The 25,349-nt window shown below is 35.7% G+C and overlaps 1 protein-coding gene across 3 annotated transcripts; it reads right to left on the bottom strand.

Moving 5' to 3' along the window:
• Positions 1-3,913: 3,913 nt before the first annotated feature.
• On the bottom strand, positions 3,914-23,515 carry LOC139115831 (alpha-2,8-sialyltransferase 8E-like). Of its 3 annotated transcripts, none has more exons than XM_070678210.1 (7): positions 23,335-23,515; positions 11,945-12,510; positions 6,968-7,112; positions 6,426-6,538; positions 6,177-6,266; positions 5,577-5,818; positions 3,914-4,989 (listed from the first exon to the last, which is right to left on the bottom strand). In XM_070678210.1, exons 1-7 carry the CDS (start codon positions 23,347-23,349, stop codon positions 4,739-4,741), a joined length of 1,422 nt encoding a protein of 473 aa, XP_070534311.1. In that variant the 5' UTR covers positions 23,350-23,515; the 3' UTR covers positions 3,914-4,738. The 3 variants fall into 3 exon arrangements, with proteins under 3 accessions (XP_070534311.1, XP_070534313.1, XP_070534312.1); XM_070678212.1 differs by lacking the exon at positions 23,335-23,515 and adding an exon at positions 20,681-20,775; XM_070678211.1 differs by lacking the exon at positions 6,177-6,266 and having other exon boundaries at positions 4,614-4,989; positions 23,335-23,453.
• Positions 23,516-25,349: the final 1,834 nt, after the last annotated feature.

Raw genomic sequence — 25,349 nt, forward strand, 5'->3', positions numbered from 1 at the left:
TGCAAAATTCAATACAGCCTCACTGTACACATGGAAGTAAGCTACCTCCATGCTATACACATGCGCTGCAAAATTCAATACAGCAATATTGATGATGATGATTAATTATTTAAAAATGGAAAAAAATGAAAATATATTGGACTCTGTAAATTTGTTTTTGTTGTTGTTTTCATTATTGTTGTTGTTGTTGTTGATAGTATTTGCAGAAAAGAACAAACTATGCGCTGCGAAATTCAATACAGCCTAACTATACATGTGCGTTGCAGCCTAACTAAACATATGTGTTGATATTTCAATACAGCCTAAGACATACCAAAGGGATGTTACTTCATTGCCACACACTTTTTTCAATCGCCAAAAATGCACCTAGCATGCATCGAAATCGGTAAAATTCGACGTAGGGTCAAAGCACATTAGTATTTCTCAATAATACTCCAACATTTTTACCTCTTACCGATGGAAAGTCGACAAATCGGCAGGTTTTCAATGCATCTCGTCGTCTCTTACATTCCAGATTTAAAAAAAAAACAGCGGCCGATTAAGTCATGTGGGCGCATTTCAAATCAAACCAATAGCAGAGCTGGATGGGTCCAGCGTGAAAACCTGGAAGTAACGTAAGTTTCTTACGTCTTTTGAAGACTATGGGTGACAACACTGTCTGCGTGCGTCTGCGTATGAAATTCTGGTAACTTTAACAGTTCCAGTTCACCCATAGCAAGAGAACGTTCTTTCCAAAGACGTGAGAAACTTACGTTACTGCCGGGTTTTCAAGTCGGGCCCATTCATTCAGTACGGGCTCTGCTATTGTTTAGATTTGAAATGCGCCCACGTGACTTAATCGGCCGCCGTTTTTTTTAAATCTGGAATGTAAGAGACGACGAGATGCATTGAAAAACCTGCCGATTTGTCGACTTTTCATCGGTAAGAGGTAAAAATGTTGGAGTATTATTGAGAAAGACTACAGTGCTTTGACCCTACGTCGAATTTTACCGATTTCGATGCATGCTAGGTGCATTTTTGGCGATTGATAAAAAGTATGTGGCAATGAAGTGACATCCCTTGGGTAATGTTAGGCTGTTTTGAATTTGCAACGCACATGTATAGTTAGGCTGTATCGAATTTGCAACGCATAGTATAGTTAGGCTGCAACGCACATGTATAGTTATGCTGTATTGAATTTTGCAGCGCATACGTTGTTCTTTTCTGCAAATATTATCAACAACAACAACAACAATAATAATAAAAACAACAACAACAACAACAACAACAAATTTACAAAGTCCAATATATTTTTTTTTTCCATTTTTAAATATTTAATCATCATCATTATCATCAATATCGCTGTATTGAATTTTGCAGCGCATGTGTATCGCATGGAGGTAGCTTACTTCCATGTGTACAGTGAGGTTGTATTGAATTTTGCAGCGCATAATTTGTCCTTTTCTGCAAATACTATCAACAACAACAACAACAACAACAACAACAACAACCTTACTGAGTCCAAATATATTTTTATTTTTCTTCATTTTTAAATGTTTAATCATCATCATCGGAGCCTGAGGACCCTTTGGTTCGGTTAGCGTCGCTTGTTAGAAAGACCGTTGAGGGAGCATAACTGCGTAGCGAACGAAGGGGCTGTGAGAGAGTCTACATCAGGAGCTATCGGTTATCACTTTTGCTTGAATATTACGGACGTGTACAGGGTTCACACGATTCGAGCCTTGCTCATAACCAGGGTTAATGGACTGGTCTCGGGGGTCTGGTCTGTCTGACAGACCTTTCTCGACTGTGATGTCTTCCCTAGGTGACTGGGTGTCGTACGTTGCGTTGTGAGTTCGAATCCAGTCAAAAATTAACTGAATTCAAACCATAGACTTTTGTGGTTCGACGCACGGCAACGGCCGCTATGGTATGCAATAGTGGCCTGGAGTTGTTACAGATAGAAATACGTTGTAATTGGAAAATTCAATGCATCATGTTCTATGTTAAATGTTATTTCAAAAGTGATTGACAACAAAAGAATTGGGGTTAAAGAAAGTAGTATTGAAACAGAATCTAAAAAACAGATGCAAGTTCGACAAAATAAATTTGAAATAATAATTTTTTGTTGTTTGAAAAGAAAAAAAAACACAAACTTTAGAGATGGGGAACAAAAATCGTTTGTTTCATGATTTTTCTTAAAAACACAAGGACCATTTCATTTGAAACATTTTTCAAGAAATAAAAAAATAAAATCACTATCGAAATGAAAATATAATAAAGTGAAACTAATATAAGAATCATTTAAAGTGAAATAAAATATAAAAAGTTAAATGTAAAAAATAAAGATAAAATTGAAAATAAAAATTCAAATTTAAATGAAAATAAAAGTAAAGTCAAAGTTAAATGAAAACGAAATGAAATGCATTCAACTATTGCCGACAGTTGTCATAGTAGACCAGCATCCTTTTCGGTTCCCAAAGAATTACAAGCAGTCGAATGACAACGCCCTGCCGCCATGTCATAAGGGAAAAAAATCAAAAAGAAAAAAATCTTGGCGATGGCCGAGAATTGTCATTGTATACCATCATGCTTTTCGAGGAAGGCGATCCACAATGGCGGCGGACTAACGTTTCTCTTGCATATCGAGAGAAAGTGGGTTATGCGTAAAAACTATAGCAAATATGACAAAGTAAATTTGAAAAGATATTTTTTATTGTTTTTTGAAAAGGGAAAAATCAAACTTTAGAGATTAAACAAAAATCGTTTGTTTATGATTTTATTTTGATTTAAAAGCAGGAACATTTCGTTTGAAACATTTTCAAGAGACAAAAATCATTTTGAAATGAAAAATAATAAAGTGAAATTACAATGGAAAATATTTCAAGTATATTAAAAAAAATAAAAATTAAACAAAAAAAAATCAAAATCCACAATTTACTTTGATATTCGTTTTCGAGCACACAGACCTAGGTACATCATTATGTGCGAAGCTGCGCTTGTAAACTTACGCAAAGCCCACTTTTCTCCGATATGTAAGGGAAGCGATCGTATACCCCGCCATTTTGGATCTCCTTCCCCGAAAACCATGATGGTATACAATTAAGATTCTCGACTTTCGCCACATTGTGATTTTTTTCTTTTGAATATTTTTTTCCTTGTGACCCGACAGACGGTTGTCATTCGATTTCTTGTAACCCTGTGATGGGAACGGAAAAGGATGCTGGTCTACTATGACAACTGTCGATCATGGTTGCAATACATTTCATTTTGTTTTATTTTATTTTGAATTTACTTTAATTTTTTTCTCACTTTGAATTTACTTTTATTTCCATTTCCTTACTTTGAATTTTTATTTTCAAATTTTATTTTTTTCATTTAACTTTAATATTTTTATTTCACTTGAAACGATTTTCATTTTAATTTTACTTTATTATATTTCAATTTCAATTTTGATTTATTTTTTTTTTCAAAAATTGTTCAAATGAAATATTCCTGCATTTTACTCAAAATAAAATCATCAAACGACCGTTTTTGTCTCCAATGTCTATATTTTTTTTCCATTTATAAAATAATATTATTCAAACTTATTTTGTCTCATTTGCAATATTTTTTTTGTTTTTGTTTCGATATTAATTTATTTAACACGAATTCGTTTGTTTAAAAAATCACTTTTTAAATAATATTTATCATAAAGCAAAACACACTTATAATTTTGACGTATTTTATCAGTGACAACTCCAGGCCACAACTCGCTGTATTGAAAAGGGAGTCAATATGGCAATTACCGCCTGGGTCAGTTTGTGCATGATAACAAATTTGATGAATAAAATGTGAGATAGGTGATGTACTTGGAATGAGAAGTCGTGATCTGTGTGCAACGCCCGTAAAAAGGAACTTTAGGAAACATAAGCTTCACCATATGCAATGTATGTCTGCGTAAGAACAAATTTATTGCATGTTATTTTCATATAGGATTACAGAAATAATATTCATCAGATATGATCGCTACATCACTTCAAAAAACCTACACAATAATTTAACCTCACTATAGCAAATTAATATGCCAAGTTCTATAGAGTGTAGTGAAGATAATAGTTTTCAAATCGTAATGACTCGCACTCCATCTTAAAGAAACGCTAGAGCATAGATGTGCAATGTATCAGTTCACAGTTGATTTTACTAAGTTATTTTAGCCGTAGTGGAAATATTACACAATTCTAAAAAGGTTGTCTGCTACTTCAATCTCTAAAATAAAATCAATACTCTGGGAAAATTAAGGTGATGCCATACAAACATTAATGTTGACAAAGTGCACCGTATAAACATGAGTATTATCTCTTAATGATGCCAGGTTGATTAGGAAACTTTGATGCAGTTATTGACTTAATCGGCAAGGAAATATCATGGGAAATTTTGCCGTATATTTCATTTGCACGAATTTAAAACTTTCAAATGTTTAGTAAAGTGTCAGCAGATCGACTTGCACAACATTTGTGTTCCTTTCAGATGGGCTAAAATATATCGCTCAGCAGTAAAATGGTACCCCTACTTTAAATTTATTGTTGAAACATTTGCGTGCATGGTGGTGGAAGGAAACTTATCTGTGTACACCGGTGTTTGATAATCACGACCCTCTTCAAAATTGTTCAGAAGAAGGGGATATTTGTGGATAAGGATACCAAAGTCTTCTTTTAGTTTTAAAATAAATTTATCTACTAAAACGTGTAACGGCAGAACAGTAGCTCGTTGATTATGTTTAAGGCGGCGAGGTACACTGTCCCACATGCAATCGTATGGCGCCTTTGTTATGCCAAGTACGGTATTTATCGAACTCTTCAGGCATATTATGTAATCGTTTCTTTAACTTCCTGTCTGATAGCATGATCGCGTTTTCATCGAAGTAATGATAAAGCAGAGGATTGCCGTCCGGATCTTCCGCGAAAGGCCAGTAACCATAGAGATGAACCTCTTTACAAAAACTCATCATAGAAGTAAAGAGTAGTAATCCTAAAAAGAGATAGAGAAAGTTTTTTTTAATTAAGTGTGGTCAATTAAAATACAGTAATTGTTTGGGAAAAACATATTGGAAAATGTCAGCGGGTTTTTAATTTCGCTTGCATTCATTCTTGATACTTATCTCAGGGGCTATCTGTATATTATGTCGAATGGCCTCCAGCTTGCACATAACCCATGGCCAGACTTTGCAAACAGACTCGAATGTACGTGGTACGGAGAGATGGACAGTTATATTTAAAATTTTGTCGTGTACATCTCTAGAAATCTTAAATGAACAAGCAACTAACAGTTAGTTTCTTCAAAACGGAGACAGTTTCGACACTACTTCGGAACCACAGTGGAAAAGGCATGACCTTGCTTAATTAAACAAAAATGTTTAGTAATTATTTCGGAGATGTTCGAGTATCCACAGGAAAGTCCACTGTGGTGAACTAACGCAGTCATGTTTTTTTTCTGGAGATGTGATAAAGGAGTATCACCAAGTCAAGTGATAATCGGCACCCTGCACTGCTGGCACGTACGTGTGACGCGATGCTGCCGTTAAGTCTTTGTCTTAGTCCTGCAATAGCGAATCTTACCTGAACTTACTCTTACTTCATTAACTTTCTGACTTTTCCAAAACCTTTTTACCATCGTGTGGTGAAGAGGATGTAAATAGACGACGTTGAGATGTTGGCCTTTCAGCGCGTCCTGTGCCCGAAAAGAGAGTTTCGACGTGAAGTGGTGCGTAAAAGCTGACAAAAGCAATGTTGCTTTTGGATACTCTCTCGTCATGAAAGCCGTGAAGCCCCTACTTCCTTTCCTTGATACACTATCATACCTACAAAGAATTATTAATGTATATTTATTTATTCTTGAACATTGGCGTGATTCATTTGTGGCTGCCGCATGATATTGTCTAATTGGTAATGAATATTGTATAGGAGACTTCGATGCACTGGTAGCTAGAGCGCTAGCATTGTCTACAAATGATCAAGAACACCAGCGTGTTTACTTTCCTGAATTTCACTACTGTACAGTTTGCACAGTGTGCTCACGAACGTAATTAAACGTTGTTGATCTTTTCATGATTTACTTGTATAAGTAATGCAAGCGGACAGAAATGGTGACTCTAAATCTGTTAAAATAAAATTTAATTACTAGATACTCTTAACAGGTCCTATAGGACGATCACTTACTGTGTTTTTAATATCCCGGGATTACAGGTGATGAGGTCCGTCCTAGAGCCGACATCTTTGGCAAATTTTTGTACGTGAGCAAGATTAAATCTAAAATCAAATGCACAAATCAGATTTTCATTTGTGACTAAATCACAAAAGCTGTCTGTAATCTTGATACTCCGTGTCAAATGAAGACCTACTCATTTGAAAGTCTTAAAATTGAGTATTTCTTTTTAAGATGCGGAACTTTTGAGAATAAAGACTCACCTCACCACAAAGTCTGATGAGTCTATTGACTGGCCACATGTCGAGTTCAAAAGTATCCCACTGCTGCCAACAATGCTGCATTTATTGAACGATTCACTAATATACGGCATTGTCTGAGTAAACGAGAGAGTACAAGTTAAGGAAACAAAAAAAGATTAATTCATCTTTAGGCAGAAGTGTCTCACTATAGAATATTGAAGTTATGTACAATGCTTTTCAACGCAACCTCGACTATATTAAATGCCAGCAATATATCATTCGTTTCCTTTAAACTAATCAATACAAACAGAAACCGCATGCCACAGATCCACACAAACGTATAGACAGATATATTGAAATGAAGAGAGATAGATAAATAGATACACACACGTGAAATTTTTTGAAAAAGTTTCTTCTGTTTATCGATAGTTCGTGTAAAGCTTGTACAGCCCTTTACATAAGACAAACATTCCCCTTAGATGAACGCAGATTGATCAATATAAGGCTCGCACCAGAAATACATAGATGCAGGTTATATATTGATAAAACAATCTCGAACATACTTTTGGAAACCGTTTGTGCACAGCTGCAGTTACGTCAATTGTAGTAGTCCTTTCGGCTTCATATTTCAGACTGGAGTTCAGCGGTGTATTCTGTTGTGTTGTGAGGAACATTTCCTGTGTTTGACATTTTTCCTCCAGAAGTGATCTGCAGTATTTGGTAAGACATGACATCATAAAACATTATTATAATGATGGCAATAAAACGTACTATGGGAGGTCAAGAGTAATAACAATTACTGATAGTAAAACTACACTCAATTAAATGAGTGATCGTCGCAACATACGACTGACAGTAAGGAAAATAATGAATCCGTTAGCCCATAGGCTTATCTTAAGTCTTGATGACCTGCGATGACGATGAATTTAGACCAAAGTTGTGTTCACTGATCGAAGCTATTTAATATTAAACGTTACGGTAAATGAGTAGAACGTCTATTGGGGATTTGCTTGATGACAAACTGCTCTTGCAGACAGTCAGTAATTCAATCAAGAATTAAAAATTTGCCACTATTATTATACCCCGGCATTCAAGTGTAGGATCCCCAGAAACATGTAAAACCCGACTGGTTGTTCCCCAATACCAATTATAAGATTGGGGCCATCTCTTGAAAAAGATATTTCGACATTCCTTTCAATTGTGGTCGGTGATTACTGTTTCACTGACGTAATACACGGCAAAACGATCACAGGAGGACTACCATTTAGACTCGGGCAACAGACAAGATTACCTGTAAAACGAACACCGATGCTGGTTTGTAAAAGGCTACTTGCGAAGGAACGACTTTGTTAATGTAAGATCATTTGACCTTGCAGAAAGATACACAGATTTTTTTAAAGCATGAAACGTAAATGAGATTAATTGTTTGTTCGACATAAGCTGGCCACATTCAAGACTGAACGCCCACATCCGTGTACGAATTTCAGCGTTGTTGTTTGATACTCTGAGAAAGTGTGAGTTTTTCTCTCGTACTCAATTCAATGCAACGGCAGATGTTTACTAACAGGTATAAGTTAAGTTAGACGTTGTGAAACGAAAGATAGTTCACGGCTGACCTTTGTAAAAAAGACAATTACAAGAGACCATTCTCCTTCAATTTCTTGAATATAATGACGAAAATATAAACTGCTATTGCACGAGAAGAAAAGAGAAACAAACATTACGGGAAGGCTCAATTAACTTAGGACTACTACCCTATGAGGATCAATTTCACAGACCTGCCTTTTCTACAATGGCAATACAATGGCACCAGCTGGTTTAGATAAACATAACAATGGAACATTCACACCTTGAGGGATTAAAACAACAATATATATATATATATATATATATATATATATATATATATATATATATATATATATATATATATATATATATATATAAACATACCAAGAAGCCTGAAGCATCATATATTTACATCTGTTTTAAAGCCATTTTAACCAAATTTAATAGCATCAAACCAGGGATTTGTTTAGAAGTCATTACTTGACTTACACGGACAAACAATTCTATAAATATACAATATGACAATGAAAAAAATCCTTTCAAACCAAATTTCGAAGCATTATTTTGTTTCACACAAAATGGTCATTTTAACAACCAGAGTTGTAGGAGTTGGTGATTAATAACATGACCTTGTTGGACTACGCAACAAAGTTTATTGACTATACCGATAACACTTTTTATGAATATACTTATGTTATCCTGTATCTTGAAAATAGAAGACTGGTTGTATACAAGATCTGTTTTTCTAGATTTACTCAAAGCGACTTCCATGCAACATTTTTTGTACAATATGATGTTAAGCTGCCTTGCCAAGGCAATCTGAGCCTTGTTTATTGAGATCATCACAAAGTTTAGACTTTTGTAGCTCATAAGCATTTTAGTAACGTTTGACTTCATTTGAACAAATACTAATTTGCAATTGAGCATGTACACTTATCTACCAAAAATACAAGGTAAAATGTGAAGAAATGCTCAAGTTTTCCGATTGGACCACGGACTCCAAGAATATCATATTTGGCATTTTTGAATAAAACATGCAAAATGTAGCCCCAATTACTAGATCGGTACCCAAAAACGTCTTTGAAACACAACATATAGATAGCTCTGTGCTAAGTTTTTTTTTTTGTGAAACACAGTGTCTGCTGCACTGCAAACTTCTGTTTTCCAATTCGCTCACATTTACTATACAAATTTCATCAATATTTTGATACATAATAATCAGATGCTCCTTAAGAACTTAAAATCCAAATTTGATACCTGGTATTTGACATGTGATTCATGAAAACAAGACTTTTGACAAAAAGTCCGGAAAAAATCCAAAAATTCATATATACCAATGTTATGCTTTTCAACCAAAATATCACATACATTGTTCCTCCTAACATATGTACCAAATAATAAAGTAATAGCTCTCTTATCAATATAACCATTGCATATTTAAAATCATTTTTTTTTCTTATTCTTTTATCAACGCTTACAAGATTCCATTCGGTTATAGATAACCATCAAAGCATTCCGAAGCTGGCCACATTTAATTAATATCGAAATTATTCAGTTATGAGCTCCACAAACTTGGTCAACAGAAAGCCTGGCAGATAGATGGACATACAGACTGACTGACATACACAAACTGGCAGTGATGACATTGGCCCCTAGTGTGACTTTGCCCACGGAGAATGATAAAAATATAATAAATGATAAATATAATGATAAAATAGTTATATATACAGGCACTCAGGGTAAATATTACACATCAATTTGATTAGTTTCTTGTTTTCTTTCTACATATGTGATGATTTTTAAGACAAAGAACTTGGAAGGCAGTTATGTGTTGACAAATACAGGCAAACAGCTACCTTTTCTTGATTTTCATGAACAAGAGATGACCTTGACTAAAATGCATAACATGCAACCAATGTTAATATTTTGCTTGTACACTAGATACATGGAGAGATTTCAACAAACAACCATTAACACAGAAACCCTATCAAGAAAAGTAAACATTCCTTATTTCCAGTGCAACTAGAGCATCCACTTTCGGAATAACTTACAAAACCAATATGTCACAAGGGTGATGTACTGAGATCAACTTTTGGAATAGTGGTGAACTTAACTATTCCTTCCAAATCCTGACCTGACTTGGAATCTTTAAGTGAGATATTCTCACTGTGAAATGTGTGCACAAAGACATTTGAGGTGGACAATTTGATATCCTGGCGATGGGCCTGGAAGATTGATGAGGTAGAATTATTTTTACCTGATCCATTGTACATTATTTTTTCCACTCTCCCACCTTCTCTTTTTGTCAAGCCTTTTCTGGCGGATTTGTTTTCCACTGACATTTGCTGGGATTTTTTTTTTCGATAATCTTCTAGATCCTCCATCAGGATATCAAATGGTACACCCCTTATTATTGACTATTTTAATTGTTTACATAAAGGATACAATGACAGATAAGAAGTGTGTGAGCTATTTATAACGTTTATAATCTTACATATTGAAAAACTATTGGAATATATTTGTTGCTGTGCTTTCTAATGATTTTTTTTACCGCATTTCAACACCAAATACAATCTACAATATGAAATGCTTACTAAGTCAACACATTATATACTCTTAGTTCCTGTAAGTATCAAATTGCCAAAAGTCAGAAAATCTTTTCAAAAAACAATATTTATTAATTTTGTTCATATCAATACCTGAAATAGTTATAGAATCAATTAAGCTGACTATTTCTGTAAGTTTTTTTCCATCAACACGTGCTGTTAAGGAATAAAATGTTTGATAGTCCACTTCAGCTTAGCCAGACCAAAATTGCAAAAGTAGCTGTAAAAATACGTAATTAAAGAAGATATAATTCGAACACATTTAATTAAGATCATCCATAGGAATATTATACTCAATATCAAAACTATAAGAAAAGTAGATTTTGTGAAACAAATTTTTTTACAAAAATGGCAAAAATTGCCCTTAAAATACCAAAATTGAAGATTTGATCCTGATTTCAATATCATATTAAGATAAACCCTAGGAATTTGTAAACTAAATATCAAAGCTATCAACGAGTAGGTTTTGAGTAATACATTTTTTGACTGAAAATGACAAAAATTGCCTAAAAATACAAAATTGAAAATTTCATAAGAATTTGCACACATCACATTTTGATCAACCTTATGAACCTGAATACCAAATATCATAGCCACCAGATGAGTATTTTTTTATTTTGGAGAAAAAATTTTGACAGAAAATTGGGAAAATTGTCCCAAAATTACAAATACAAAAAATTCACTTCAATTTTTTCAAACTTGACTGAGGTCATCCCGAGGAAGGTAGATACCAACTTTCAAAGCAATGAGAAAAGCCGTTTGAAAGAAGGAGATTTATTGACTAAAAACTAAAAAAATTATCCCAAAAATACAAACATGCAAATTCCATCCAAAATTGTACACATCTAATTTTGAATACCTAAAGGAACTTACATACCAATTTTCAACCAAATCTGATCAATGGTTACTGAGTTTTAGCATTTTGCAGGATTTTTTCCCCTTCATTTTCATATATTTTGAAACTGACATGTTCATTTCAACAAATTAACATCTCCACCCCTGGGTGCACCTGTACACTAAATACTGAGACGGTAGCTGCTGTGGTTTAGGAGTTTTTTGATCTGGACGGACCAATTCTTGGCAAACATACATACATACATACATACATACATACATACATACATACATACATACATACATACATACATACATACATACATACATACACACATACATACATACATACGTATTCTTACATACATACATACATACATACATACATACATACATACATACATACATACATACATATATACAGCGACATGTAAATGAGATGCAAATGAAATGATTCATCTTATACGATAAGCCTTTTTGTATACTGAATGAGAGCTAATACAATTGACAAGTAAAGATAATATAGGTTACCTGAGATTTGTAGCTTCCTTCTCGTTGAAAGTCCAATTTTTTCGGATACTTTGAAAAATATCCATAAGCCATGATTCCTCTTTTTTACTATCGTTCTGTTCTGTTTCCACGTTATTTAATGACAGGGTTTTATTTCTGCCAATCAAAATATCGGAACTATTGAAAGTTTGATTATTACGCTTCTTCACATCTCGTCCCAAACTTGAATTAACTATGCCGTTAACATCAACTTTAATCGGAGAATCAATTGCCTTCGTAGAATTCTTTATAGGCGATGTTTTTTTCCGATATGTCGTTACATTCACTGCTGCAGGTACACCTTGAGTTTGCTCCATGTTGATGGCGTTAGCACGAAACATCTCTCTACCGCCAGTTTCAGCGATTATCAAAGGCACATTGCTGTCACGTGTTCTTCTTACTTCCACATAATATCCTGCATGATCTGTATAAATGCCGACCATCACAAAAAGAACGATGCAATTGGTAAATCCCACAAAGACGAGTACAAATGTGGTCAAAGATCTAGTCGATATAGTGTGACGCATGTCCACAGTAGTGAGTGCTATCTGAAAGAGGAATAACAATATTTTGATGATCGAATACTAAAAAAAAAGTGTTGGTCAAGTGATAAACAAGCTAAAGAAAGTCAAAGACAAATTATGAAGTTAGTTTAGGACAATATCTTCATTGACTGACTACCATCTCCTGACAGCAGGCTATTATACTGTTTCAGAAATTTACCAGGTTATCGTTTTTTCATAACCAATAATACTTTGCATTTTCCTTACATTACATTAGGCTACTAATAACCTTTCTTTCTGTCTGTCGCCTTCTTTCCTTTGAAACCTACTTATCATGACTTTTCACCACCCTAACTCTCAAATATTAATTGTTTTTAACCTTTCAACGTGTATCTACTCATCCACACTGCCTTGATATCGGCAAATAAATTAGAATCGCACAAACTTTCATCGTCAAGGCTGAAGATTCCGAAGGTCAAACAATCTTTTCATCTGATGTAATATTTAATACTCCTATATTCTGTTCGCGAGAAATGTTGCCAGGTCGATTATTAAGCCTACATTGAGGGTGTAAATGTCTGTCTCTTAAACAAATTTATATGGCGCCAAGTATCAACATTTCAACAACGCTCGTTACGATCTTAGTTATAATTAAAATGCTCTCTTAAAGATGAACGATTTATGCCTAAGGGTAGAGAGTTCCAAAGGAAAGGAGCTACTGAGGAGAATGCGCAACGACGGTATGTATGTATGTATGTATGTATGTATGTATGTATGTATGAAAATGACGCCACCTGCATTCATTAAAAACGGTCTACTTCCATAAAGTTTGCAACAATTTAACCCAAAACAACGATTACTTTGTGTTGCCACGCTCCCACTGGAAAACTCACCCGTACACTGACTGCTGGAATTATTTTAATATTGCCTTTATCGCATTTCCCGGCGATGAAACTGCACAGAACCCTTTCGATAGGTTTTTCCTCGGTACAGTGTGTACGGGCTGGTACAACGATTGGTTTTTCCTACACTCAACGTATTCTGTGAGTGAGAACAGTGGACGTCGTATTGCGTTAAATTGTTGCAAAATCTACCCGATGAGAACGTTTGCAATAGATGCAGTTGACGTTATTTTCTATTGCCAGAAACGTTTTTTCTAATAACCCTAGCACATTGTAATTCCAAGCTATTTTGAAATTCACTATAAGTAAGAGGAATTGTTCATTGCCTTCGGTGAGCTCGATTTACAGCAAGACAAGCCCCAGAGTTGCCTAGTCAAGATGTTCATGTAACAGATAATTATACTTTTTTCAGATTTATAGTTAAAATGTATGTCCCGCATAAATTCAAAGTTAATTTTGCTTAAAATGCTATATAATTTTGCCATCCCTACTTTATCAAATAAATGGATCATCCCAAGGAAACGACGCGGTTAAATATTATAAAAATGCAATATGTTGTGCGAATTTGAAAGTTGGCTGCCATTAGGGTCGTTTCGGAATTCGCTGGCATTGCCACTGGAAATGACGTAACTAATTGAACGTACGAGTGAGCGTGTTCACCACGGCCATAGCGAATGCTTACCGCTGTGGCTTCACCATGGTGAGAAGTTACCCTTTTGGTAGCTGAAGTAACCGCAGCCATTGCCAGTCTAACATGCACTTTAAGTAGGATGCCGTATTTGCCAAAATTACAAGAAAGGGTCTGAAATGAGGAATACAGACGAGCGTTTTCTGTGGTGCACATTTTCAAGTACCTCGCATGCCGTGTCTTGGCCTTATGACTTCGCGTCGAATGCACACGGTTCGGAAGCCAGATGGACGGTAAGATAGAATTTAATTCCTGGAGCTACTACATTGATTATATGATCGCAATGCCGTACCAGTACGACCATTGTCACCAGAAAGCGTCCGCGTGTATCATCATCAACTGTGGACACGAGTGAGAACAGCAGCAAGACTGCGACAGGTTGCCCAAAACATGTCGAGGCGATGCGGGGCCGGAAATGTATGGCCGTATTTACATCCACCAGGACCGAACGCCGATTCAGCTGCTTTACGAAAGTGATTATAAATAAATACAATAAATACAAGTACTACATCTCACGTATGTGTGACTCTATAATCAGTAACGTTGGGAGATATATCTAACTTATTCCTAAAAACTGTATGTAGTGATGGACTGACTTTTTGCGAGACCGAACGATAGGTTGTGTATAATACAGCATGGCGCTGCCAGTAACAGTGACAAAAGGTGTAGCGAAGAAGTTTCCTACTGCTGACGAAGCAGTGGCGTTGTCGTCATCTGTTCCCTTCTGTCCGACTAAGTCTCCCCTAAAATATTTTAGCTTCTTTGAGAATTTCATAGTTATGAAAAAATGAAGACTTTGCTTTATATCGCTGACACTTAATCAAGAAAAGACCTGCGAAAGCGTAGATGATCACTCCGTCACAGAAATGGCCTGCTGAGCCGCCCGGCCTCGGGTGCCAGTGTGCCCGATATTTCCATCATGTCAATTTTAAATTATCTCTTCCCGAGAATTTGCTTGACATGTCTTCACGGTCACATGTTTTTAAAATTGCCCAACTTCATGTGAGGTTTAATAACGCCAAACTGATGATTTTGCGACGAGAATACTACTTTGGTTTTTATGCTAACGTGACCCTCAGCCGGTTCCACTTCCAGCTGTGGATCAGAAAGATGTGTGTTAAACGGTGGACAATTTTGGACTTGATCTCTACTACATTCATCTACAAACGTCACGGTGTAATTCAAATTTTTGTATACAGATTTTGAACAAGGCAATTTATGTTGATAAGTAATAATGAGGTGGGATGGCAACTCCAAACTTCGTTCATATTTTGGTAGCTTGAGGTTAACGCGGTTTCGTTTACGGTAGTGCACTAGTGTGTTGGACTGTGGTCGGCTCGTCATAGACTGTCAACAAGAATTCCGCTCTTGTTCTCGTTTAGGTTAAGGTCCCGCCTGTTAAAATCTGCAGGCATGTAAATTCTGAACAACTTTGTCATATCTTCTGTGACGATGACATTCTCCGTTGCACTGCTTTCCCTCATGACATTATCACTATCACCATAGTCAATGCATCCCGCGTTCTAATAGTGACGTCACAGCTACTTACACCAAAACTGGGCGAGCTCGGCAATTTCCGGAAAATGTCGCCATGATTGAAGTCAAAACGTGCAACTTTTCCCGTGTTTTCGTCAAAATAACACAATACAACCGTCTAAAAACCGCTCAAATAAGTTTCGCTTTGTGTGTAAATGTTTGTTTTATTTATACCAATTTCATTGACAACCATAACTAGAGTATAGGCCTCAAGTCAAACAAAAAAAGCCTCAAAATGTGGCTGGACTCACACTTTAAATGACTTCAGAGAATGAAATCATTTAGCGAATCATTTTTATCTCTCAGAATATTTCTGAACACTGAAACTGCTTTGTGACTGGACGAATACTTATGAAACTTAAGTGACCCCCCTCTGAGCTGTTTAAAAAATACATGACCCCCATTTGAAGTTTTCAAATTTAAGGTGACCACCCCGTGGATTTTGCCGACCCACCCCCGGCCGTAATGACTGAACGCTCCCGTACATTCACAGAAATATCGACAGAAACACATTCCATCTTTTGCAGCCAAGCACCCGACGTTGAAAAATTGCGACCAAGGGCGTTTTACATACACATGTACTAATTGAAGAAATTGCAAAGAGACTTGAAATCCGTAGCTTGCCTCCTAACAACATATGACAAACTTCCCTAACCTTCTCACTAGTCTTCTAAGCTCCCCTCTTGCCAAAGCGAAAACACCTTTTTACACGACAATCTTCTTTGACTGCCCTACTATATTAGTCCCAATGCTGGAAGAATAAGTCTTGTCATGCACCAAACCAAAATATAGTTGCATTGAAATAGGTGACGACCAACATTTGATTTCGAAACGCATGCTACTACAGATCGCGGAGTCGAAGGTTATATTTGAAAAAAGCCAAACTACTAAATCAAGGTTTGCCAAGCTATGATATTTCCATGAAAACGGTTTTCACATTCAAACTGAACCGATCGCTACACAAGTTTAATTTATATAATTATAAACGGCAAGCGATGGTATTTGCTTGCTGAAATAAGACATCTGAGGTCAAAATTAGCGTATTCGGAGGGAAATAATCACCAAGAGTTTAATCACCCAATTATGCTTATTTTCACCCAAGAGGTTTTATATCCGCAACCAAATACCTGAGTGCACCGCTTATCACCTCATTATAATATGTTAATGTTAAATACAGGAGGACAATGTTGTTATTTATGAGTAAAGTTTGAACGAGGGTACAGGAGTCCAGCCTAAACACAAACTCTGAAAAGAACGATTCAGACGCACGCGCGTGCACAGTTGATTCCATACAATACGGTATTACGTAACACGTTCCACAAACTTGTACATGTTTTTTTTTTTTCTGGTTTATTGTAGGAATTACAATTTCCACCTTTTAATACATTGCATTGTATGACTTTCCCGCTGAACTTCATAGCCCTTTATATCTATTTCATTTTTAGCGATGTCTGTCTGTCTGTTCGTGTGTGTGTGTGTGTGTGTTAGTGTTTGTGTGTGTGTGTGTCTGTCTGTCTGTCTGTTTACACGATAACTCAAAAACGCCTGAACGGATTCAAGTCAGATTGGGTTCACAGGTACCATATGCTACTTGCAAGAACTGATTAGATTTTGGTTAGTGTGGCTTGCATATCAATGAAGTTATGCAATATCGTTTTTTTCCGTAGAATGGTTTCCCTATGGAGACGGCAATGACAGTGTAGACATATATCAAGAATTACTGCACAAAATTTCATGAAACTTTTCACAGATGACAATCTCAGAACATTATGATGATACTGTGAGTGTCATGTCAATTACCTTCCCATTTGCATATTTAATGAACTTTTGTTATTAGTGAGATAACGCTGAAATTCCTGCACCAAACTTGGTGATACTTGCAACAAATATTGATCTGATATATATCTAATTATACTTAGAAGCATTGGGCTGTGTCAAGTTAATAAATAGGTCATTGCATATTTTATGAAGGTTTGTAATTAGTCATATAACTCCGACTTAACTTCACCAAATGTGATTAAATCTGCTGCAGATACTGATGCGACTGATATCTAATTGTAGTGTAAAGCATTTAGTAGTGTGAAATTAATTAAGGGTTCGTTTGCATATTTAATGAACTTTGTAATTAGGTATATAACTCTGAAATTACGGCACCCAAGTCTTTGAAATTTGGTACATATATTGTTTTGATAAATATCTCATTGTACTGAGAAGCATTTGGCAGTGTCAAGTTAACAAATAGGTATTTGCATATTTTATGAAGTTTTTTAATTAGTGATATAACTACAAAATAGCTGCACAAAATGTGATGAAATCTGCTGCAGATACTGATCCGACAGATATCTAATTGTGGTGTAGAGCATTTACTTGTGTGAACTTAATTAAGGGTTCATTTGAATATTTAATGAACTTTGTAATTAGTGATATTGCACCAAAATTACAGCGATAAATTTGATGAAACCTTCTACAGATGTTGATATGATAAATATCCAATTGTACTGAGAAGCATTGAACAGTGTCAAGTTAAGAATTAGCTCATTTGCATATTTCATGAAGTTTTATTATTAGTCATATATCTCCGAAATAACTTCATCAAATGTGATGAAAACTGCTGCATATACTGATCTGACAGATATCTAACTGTGTTGTAAAGCATTTAGTAGTGTAAAGTTAAATATGGTTCATTTGCATATTTAATAAACTTTGTAATTAGGTATATAACTCTGAAATTACGGCACCAAATTTTGTGAAACGTACTACAGATATTGATTTGATAAATATTTAATTGTGCTATGAATCATTGAACAGTGTCAAGCTAATTAAGGGATTATTTGCATATTTAATAAACTTTGTAATTAGTGAAATTACTCTAAAATTACAGCATTAAATTAAATAAAACGTGCTGCAAATGTTGATCTGATGGATATCTAATTGTCCCATGAAGCATTGAGCAGTGTCAAGTTAATTAACAGCTTATGTGCATATTCAATACAGTTTTGTAATTAGTGATTAAAATCTGAGAGTACTGTGCGATGTTGAAAGAACCTGCTTCATATAGTGATAAAATATATCTTATTGTTCTGTGAAGCGTACTACTATTAATGAACCTGTTGTAAAACACGTGAGCATATTCAGTTCATATCTGGTTGTTGCTAGATTTGCTAATATTTAGCTCATTTCCGCGTATTAGTTCTCATAATCATTGACCTTGTAGAACTCACTGTAATTTCGTATAGAACGCACTGTAATTTTTGTTCTTTTTTTCCATCGTGCTTGTAAAGCCTCTAAAGGTCTTCCGTGTACGTCCGAACTGTTAGGAAGAAATCATTCTTGAGACGAAATACCCGACCAATGCATGGACGACACGCCAATGAGTTCTGACCTCGAGTGACCTCCACGACTTCGGTTATCCATTGATACATGTATGGTTCATTTGTTTGTTTCATTTGTTTGTCTTACTACTTGGGTGGAGTGGTGAGCTTTGCCATGGCGACGCCTCTGTGACGTCCAATAATGTCTCCACGAGAGTCGGGGTCAGATAATGCAAAAGCTCCTGGTAGCTCGATAATGCAAGGCCAGAAAACCATAGGCAAATTACAGAATGTAGTCTAAGTAAATTATCCGTTTTCTGTCACTAAGCTATTGGTTTCAGTGGTATTTCGGAGCTGTATTCGCAGGCCTGCGCCAAAGGTGCCCCTACTAGAGTGAGTTTACATTCGGGTATTCTTCTCATTCTCCTTCTATTTGCCTCTATTCTCTCGGATTTGGCCGCGCTTTTCTGTCTGTTGCTTCTCCATCAGGTGACTGGCTACCGTGTGTTGTGACTTCAAACGCGATTGAAAATATCGTACTTACTGTAGTCACTGTTGTATTTTTTACCAACATTTTGAAACATGACTTTAGAGACGGAATAGTATCCACTGCCCGGTAGGGCGCGAACGAAACGTTGAAACTGCACTGACCCGGAACGACACGCGCGGCTGTCGGTAGTCCGCTTATATACAGTCATGAAATAACGATACCGAATACAGGCATTGAAGTCTGAATCTGTAACATGTGTAAATCAATTCTAGTAGATCCATTCCTTTTTTTCGCTATAGAAAAATTAGCCGCGCTTTTCTGTCTGTTCAATTGCATTAAAAAGTCTTTTAAACGTAAAATTATCATTAACATATATGAAGTTTTAGGATAGGACTTTTCTTGGAATCTCTTCCAAGCTATAATCTGAGAAAATTCTGTCTCGACGGAAAAGTAAAAATCAAGTAAATTCATAAAAGTCAAAATAATTAATTTCAAATTTCTTTCCGGAAATGGCGTCATTAGAATTTTCAGCGACTATCAATAATATATTCGTTTAGTTATGGTCTTGATATATGTTTTTTCACTCTAAAATATGAGTCTCGACGCAAAACACGTCGACATTCGTAGTTATGAACAGTGTACTAGCTACCGTATGCAATGCAGTAGACAATTATCAGTCGCTGATAGTAATAATCATGTTCTTCGGGGCGCGCACTGAGTGGCCCATTGGGAAAAATTGCCAACATAAAACTGAGAAAGTACCAGGTACCTAACCGCCCTAGTCAATAGACTCATGTTAGCTGCTGTAAATTTGAAAATTTCGAAATCACACCGCACTGATCAACAATTTTGGACAGTTCAATGGGCATTTTGACCGAACCAACAGGACATGCGCAGAACTGGATAGTTGCATGAGATTTTACAATTGAAAAGGATCTCAATAGAACAGCCCTAATGTCGTCATTGACCAACTTTATAGAGTCAAATAGGCGTATAACGTTCTGATAATATTCATGCATATTATATAAAAATGACACTCCTTATTAACATTCCCTCAGTATATTGAAACAAAAATAAATTATTAATTAATTATCTATACATATTGCAATTGTATATTATTGTTAAAAAAAGGAAAAGGACAACAATCACATTGTCCATCAAACATATGGAGCCTGTCTTGACGAGGCGAACAACCGGCATTTCGGCACGATAAAGGAGTAAAAGCGGAAACGGTATTGAAAACTGCAGCGCATTAGAGTATCAAATTCCACATATGTTACGTACTTACTCAGTGTTAAAGTGTGACAATACCTCAATTGTCTCCGAGTCATTTAGCTACGTGCACCTTCTTCTTCTTCTTCTTCTTATATAATTATTTCACAACTTCTGCAAAAAATAATACCCTGAGGCGGCATGCCAGCTTTTGCCCATACAAATTTCTGCGAGAGCTTTTGCCAGCTTCATGAGTCAGTTGGGGTGTGTGTCAATATGTACGCACTGATAACAATAAATTTTAAATTTAACGTCTAAACCAAGCATGGTCAGTGAATGGTCATGAACGCCGTTCCACTTATCACGAACACCCCTACTAGGTAACACATTTTATTTATTGGGACCTAAACATATATATATATATATATATATATATATATATATATATATATATATATATATATATATATATATATATATATATATATATATATATATATATATATATATATATATATATATATATATATATATATATATATATTTTTATTTATATATATATATATATATATATATATATATATATATATATCAGCATATCAAAATTAGACTACAAAATATCAAAATTTGACCACATATATATCTTACATGGATATAATAGGCCTACATTAGACAAATTCGGCTACGTACAAAGCTGGGATTGAGGTACTGGCCGGGGTACGGGCCGAGCGAATCTCCGGAAACGCTAGAGTTGACAAACAGGCGAAGTCGGTCAATTTTTGTTTTAGTGATATGTCCCATTGAATGTTTTGCACCTGTGAATGCCGGACCCGATTGTCCATACCAAGGGAGAAAACATCAGTTTTTTGTCATTTAAGTAACTTGAACTGGACATTGATACATGTCATACCGTCTTACCGATCGGCACGATCGCAAGCGTAACACTCGTCGCTGATGTGCAATACATACCATACAATGTTGGATTTTAGAGGTTATGGACATACACGATCGCGTTCGTATGATCGTGGTCTGAGGGAATGTGGGGCTTAAATATTCCAAATTATCATGATCTTGTGTCGCACCGCATTTCTTTTCAGTTGCGACCAAAAATGGTGACTTCGGTATTTTACAACATAACATGCACTTTCAATATTTTGCCAGTATCCATTTCAAGTCAATCATGATGGACAATTGACATATAGTTAGGTGTCGCCGTTCTCAAACTACCAAAAATCCAGTCATTATGGACTGACCAGGCGGGAGTGCAGGCAAATACTTAGAGTAGCCAAGTGTAGAATTTGGGGCAAAGTGGAGAGCTTTTGTTTGCGTTCCTGGCAGCCTTGTCCAACGCACTTTTTGAAGTTTTATAGCCCTCGTTCAGGATTAATATTCAAAGACGTTGTGGTTATCCGGTTCTTTGGGCCTGAATCGGATAGCCACCACGTCAAAATCTGTATGATCAAAAGCTGGAATAAGGTTTTTGTTGTTAAATTAAATAAATTGGTACGTTGACACACCGAGAAGTTCAAGGTGAATGTCATAAACAAAAACACAGCTCAGGGCATATATCCGGAGTCAAGTACTACTAAGGCGAAATGAAAAAATTGTGTTTCCGGTAGCATGCCTTTGAAAATTAGGGTGTGTAGGTCGGAGAATATTTTTTATATTTATTCTTTTTTGTTTGCTGACCCATAAAGTACGGTAAATATTAAAGAAATTATTCAAAACATTTTGATAATGCCAAAATGATGTCAAGGGTCGGCGGGTAAATCGAGTTTACGGAAACATGCATATATGAGTTATATATATATAATATATATATATATATATATATATATATATATATATATATATATATATATATATATATATATATATATTATGTATATATATATATATATGAGTTTATATATATATATATATATATATATATATATATATATATATATATATATATATATATATATATATATTGCTCAACATACGTTATGCGAGTGGTTTCATCTTAAAAAAACTGTTATATTTTACATCATTACCTGGAAATGACTAGAATTTCAGTATAGTCTGATATTATTAAGAACAAGTTTGCCGGAACATTTGAACAATTCTTACTGTACTACATCTAATGTTTAGAAATATTTGACCTTCGGACGAGTGGTGAACACTATCCTCATGGTTAATAAGTCAAGACAAGCTGTCAAAAAACTAGAACGTATCAAGAGTATGTGGCAACGGGAACACATGCATAGCTACGACGGAATGCTACATCTATATTTTGCCACACTTTGTAGACTTCAGCGCTTGTGGAGACAGACTGACAACTTTTATGTTTCCTAACTAGATAAAAATAGAGCAGTTTCTTCAGAATCCCTTTTCAATTGAACTCTACTGTATGATTTGTGCAACTACAGACTATGAAAGAGAACTTCTACACGGGTATGAATGACGCCAATGGTTCGTCAAAATCAAATTCTAGTACATTTGAAGTAACTATCACTTGCTGTCACTCTACAAATCTAACTTAGGTAGAACGATTGCCTGCTACCGATATCTGACAGTACATCGGAAAGGCCGTGGTTGAGATACATTTCACAGTCTTTTCAGTCTCACATAGTGCAAGTACTGTTGGACCTTGTTCCGTTATCCTCTTGACGTTTCTGTCCTGAAGGTTTACTGTACAAGACAAATCAAACGAAACCAGAGAGGTGGCAAAATCAAACTGCCACTTACCACTATTGACTTCATAAGACGACGAAGTGACTTAAATTTTTCCGAAGAGACACGTTTTCCTATGTCGAACACAAGTCAAGTATTGAGGAATGAGTCGCCCCTACATCGACCGGTTCACTCGATTTCGTTTGGTCCGAGTAGCATGAGGCGGGACCCGGGATTCAGCTTATCAAGGTCAAGCGCCGCCATGGGCACATAATAGGCAACGTCATAGTGACGTTGGTCGTCGGCAAACACTGGGTGGGAGGGATAAACACTGCCCTAGTCGTTGGCTTATCAGAGAACATAAACAATCTGTTCAGGAGCTACCGATTATCACCTTTGTCTGAATATCATAGAACTCTGCAGGGTTCACACGCCTATAATTCGAGCCTAGCTCATAACCAGGGTTTGTGGACTTGCCGAGGTGCTGTAGTCTGGCTGACAGACCTTTCCCGACTCTGATGTCTTCGCTAGGTGACTGCTGGGTGCTGTACGTTGCGTTGTGAGTTCGAATCCCATCGAAAATTTACTGAATTCAAACCACAGTCTTTTGGGGTCCAATACACGGTGATGGCCGTTGTGCTATTCAGTAGCATGCTGGCCTGGAGTTGTCACGGATAAAACTACGTAGAAATTAGTAATGTACTTTGTTTTATGTTTTATGTTATCTTAAAACTGATTTTTTAACAAAGTAATAGGTGTTTAATATATAAAAGTAACTTTGAAACAAAAAAGAAAAAAACTATTGAAAATAAGACAAAATAAATTTGAAAAAAAATTGTATTTGTTTTTTGAAAAGAAAAAAATCTAACTTTAAAAATTGGAAACAAAAATCGTCTATTATAACAACTGTCGCAATAAATTTCATTTCGGTTTCATTTTACTTTGAATTTACTTTTATTTTCATTTTAGTTTGAAATTTTAATTTCAATCTTACTTTGATTGTTTTTCATTTAAATTTTAACTTTTTTTATATTTCACATAATTTTGACGTAAGGATCAAATTAGTGATTTTGAAGTCATCTAGCAGAGAAAATTGGAAATGTACTATTCACTGAAGATATTTATGGTTTTAATTTTCTTTTGCTTTTGCTCGGGCATGTGTAATGATGCGAAAAGTAGAAAGCACCTTTCTGTTAGTGTGCCAGCTTTACAAACTGTAGTTGGCGGGAGGAGCATGCGTTTCTTCGGGGTGTTCAGTTGTTTCTAACGATTTTGCAACCCGAGTAAAAGTTCTGGTGTCGTCATGTCTTCAAGTCTAAATGCGTTTGCGTTATTCACACTTATTACACTTATTCACAATTAGTGTATTGTACCTCATCATATAGCTGTGATATCGCAGCGGTGCTTTGGCATCTATCGATTTAGCTCAGGTCAATGACATTGAAGCCGGTCTTTTCTTCACCGCCATGATCATGCAAATGTGAGTCGAATGTTTGACCGCATGTCGGGCATAGAGTCCACCGCTAGCACAGTTGGAAATTAAAAAAATAAGCCTTTTCTAAGTTAGCTTTAGACTAGCTTTGAAGAAAAAACCAAGTCATTTTCAGAAAGGAATAAATATTTAGTACTATGTTAACAACCCCAGGGCTGGATTGCATTACCTGGCTGCCATTTGCGCAATCGGCAACTATGTTCAGCATAAGTACGTACAGCAGTTTGTTACGAGAAACGTTTTCCTTGCATTCGTCATCTTTGATACACGGTAAGGTCACAAAATTGTAGTTTTTTTTACTTTTTACCAAAATGTACCACATACACATATATCTTTATGGCATGCTTCAAAACAAAAGCTAAGTTACGATATCGTATATAATCTCAACTATCTGTAGCCAAAAATCTCAACTGACTGTAGCCAAAATTTGGCTACTAACCGCAAAAAGTCTGCTCAAGACTAGTAGTCTGCCGACGCGTGGCTTATACGGATTGGGAGCCTGACTGACTTAACTGTAAATCGATCGAAAAATTTCGTTTTGGTCGAGGCAAATTGACAAACTGAGATTAGTACAAGTATTTCAGAAGTTCCGACAATG

The sequence above is a fragment of the Ptychodera flava genome, chromosome 17 (genome assembly GCF_041260155.1).
Source record: "Ptychodera flava strain L36383 chromosome 17, AS_Pfla_20210202, whole genome shotgun sequence".
Classification (NCBI taxonomy): Eukaryota; Metazoa; Hemichordata; class Enteropneusta; family Ptychoderidae; genus Ptychodera; species Ptychodera flava.

Excerpts from the sequence above, each read along its gene's own strand:
- LOC139115831 (XM_070678210.1), bottom strand. Across the intron at positions 7,113-11,944 it reads AAGGAAGCTACAAATCTCAG|ATCACTTCTGGAGGAAAAAT; the intron begins GTAACCTATATT and ends CAAATACTGCAG. Across the intron at positions 4,990-5,576 it reads TGAAGTAAGAGTAAGTTCAG|GATTACTACTCTTTACTTCT; the intron begins GTAAGATTCGCT and ends ATCTCTTTTTAG.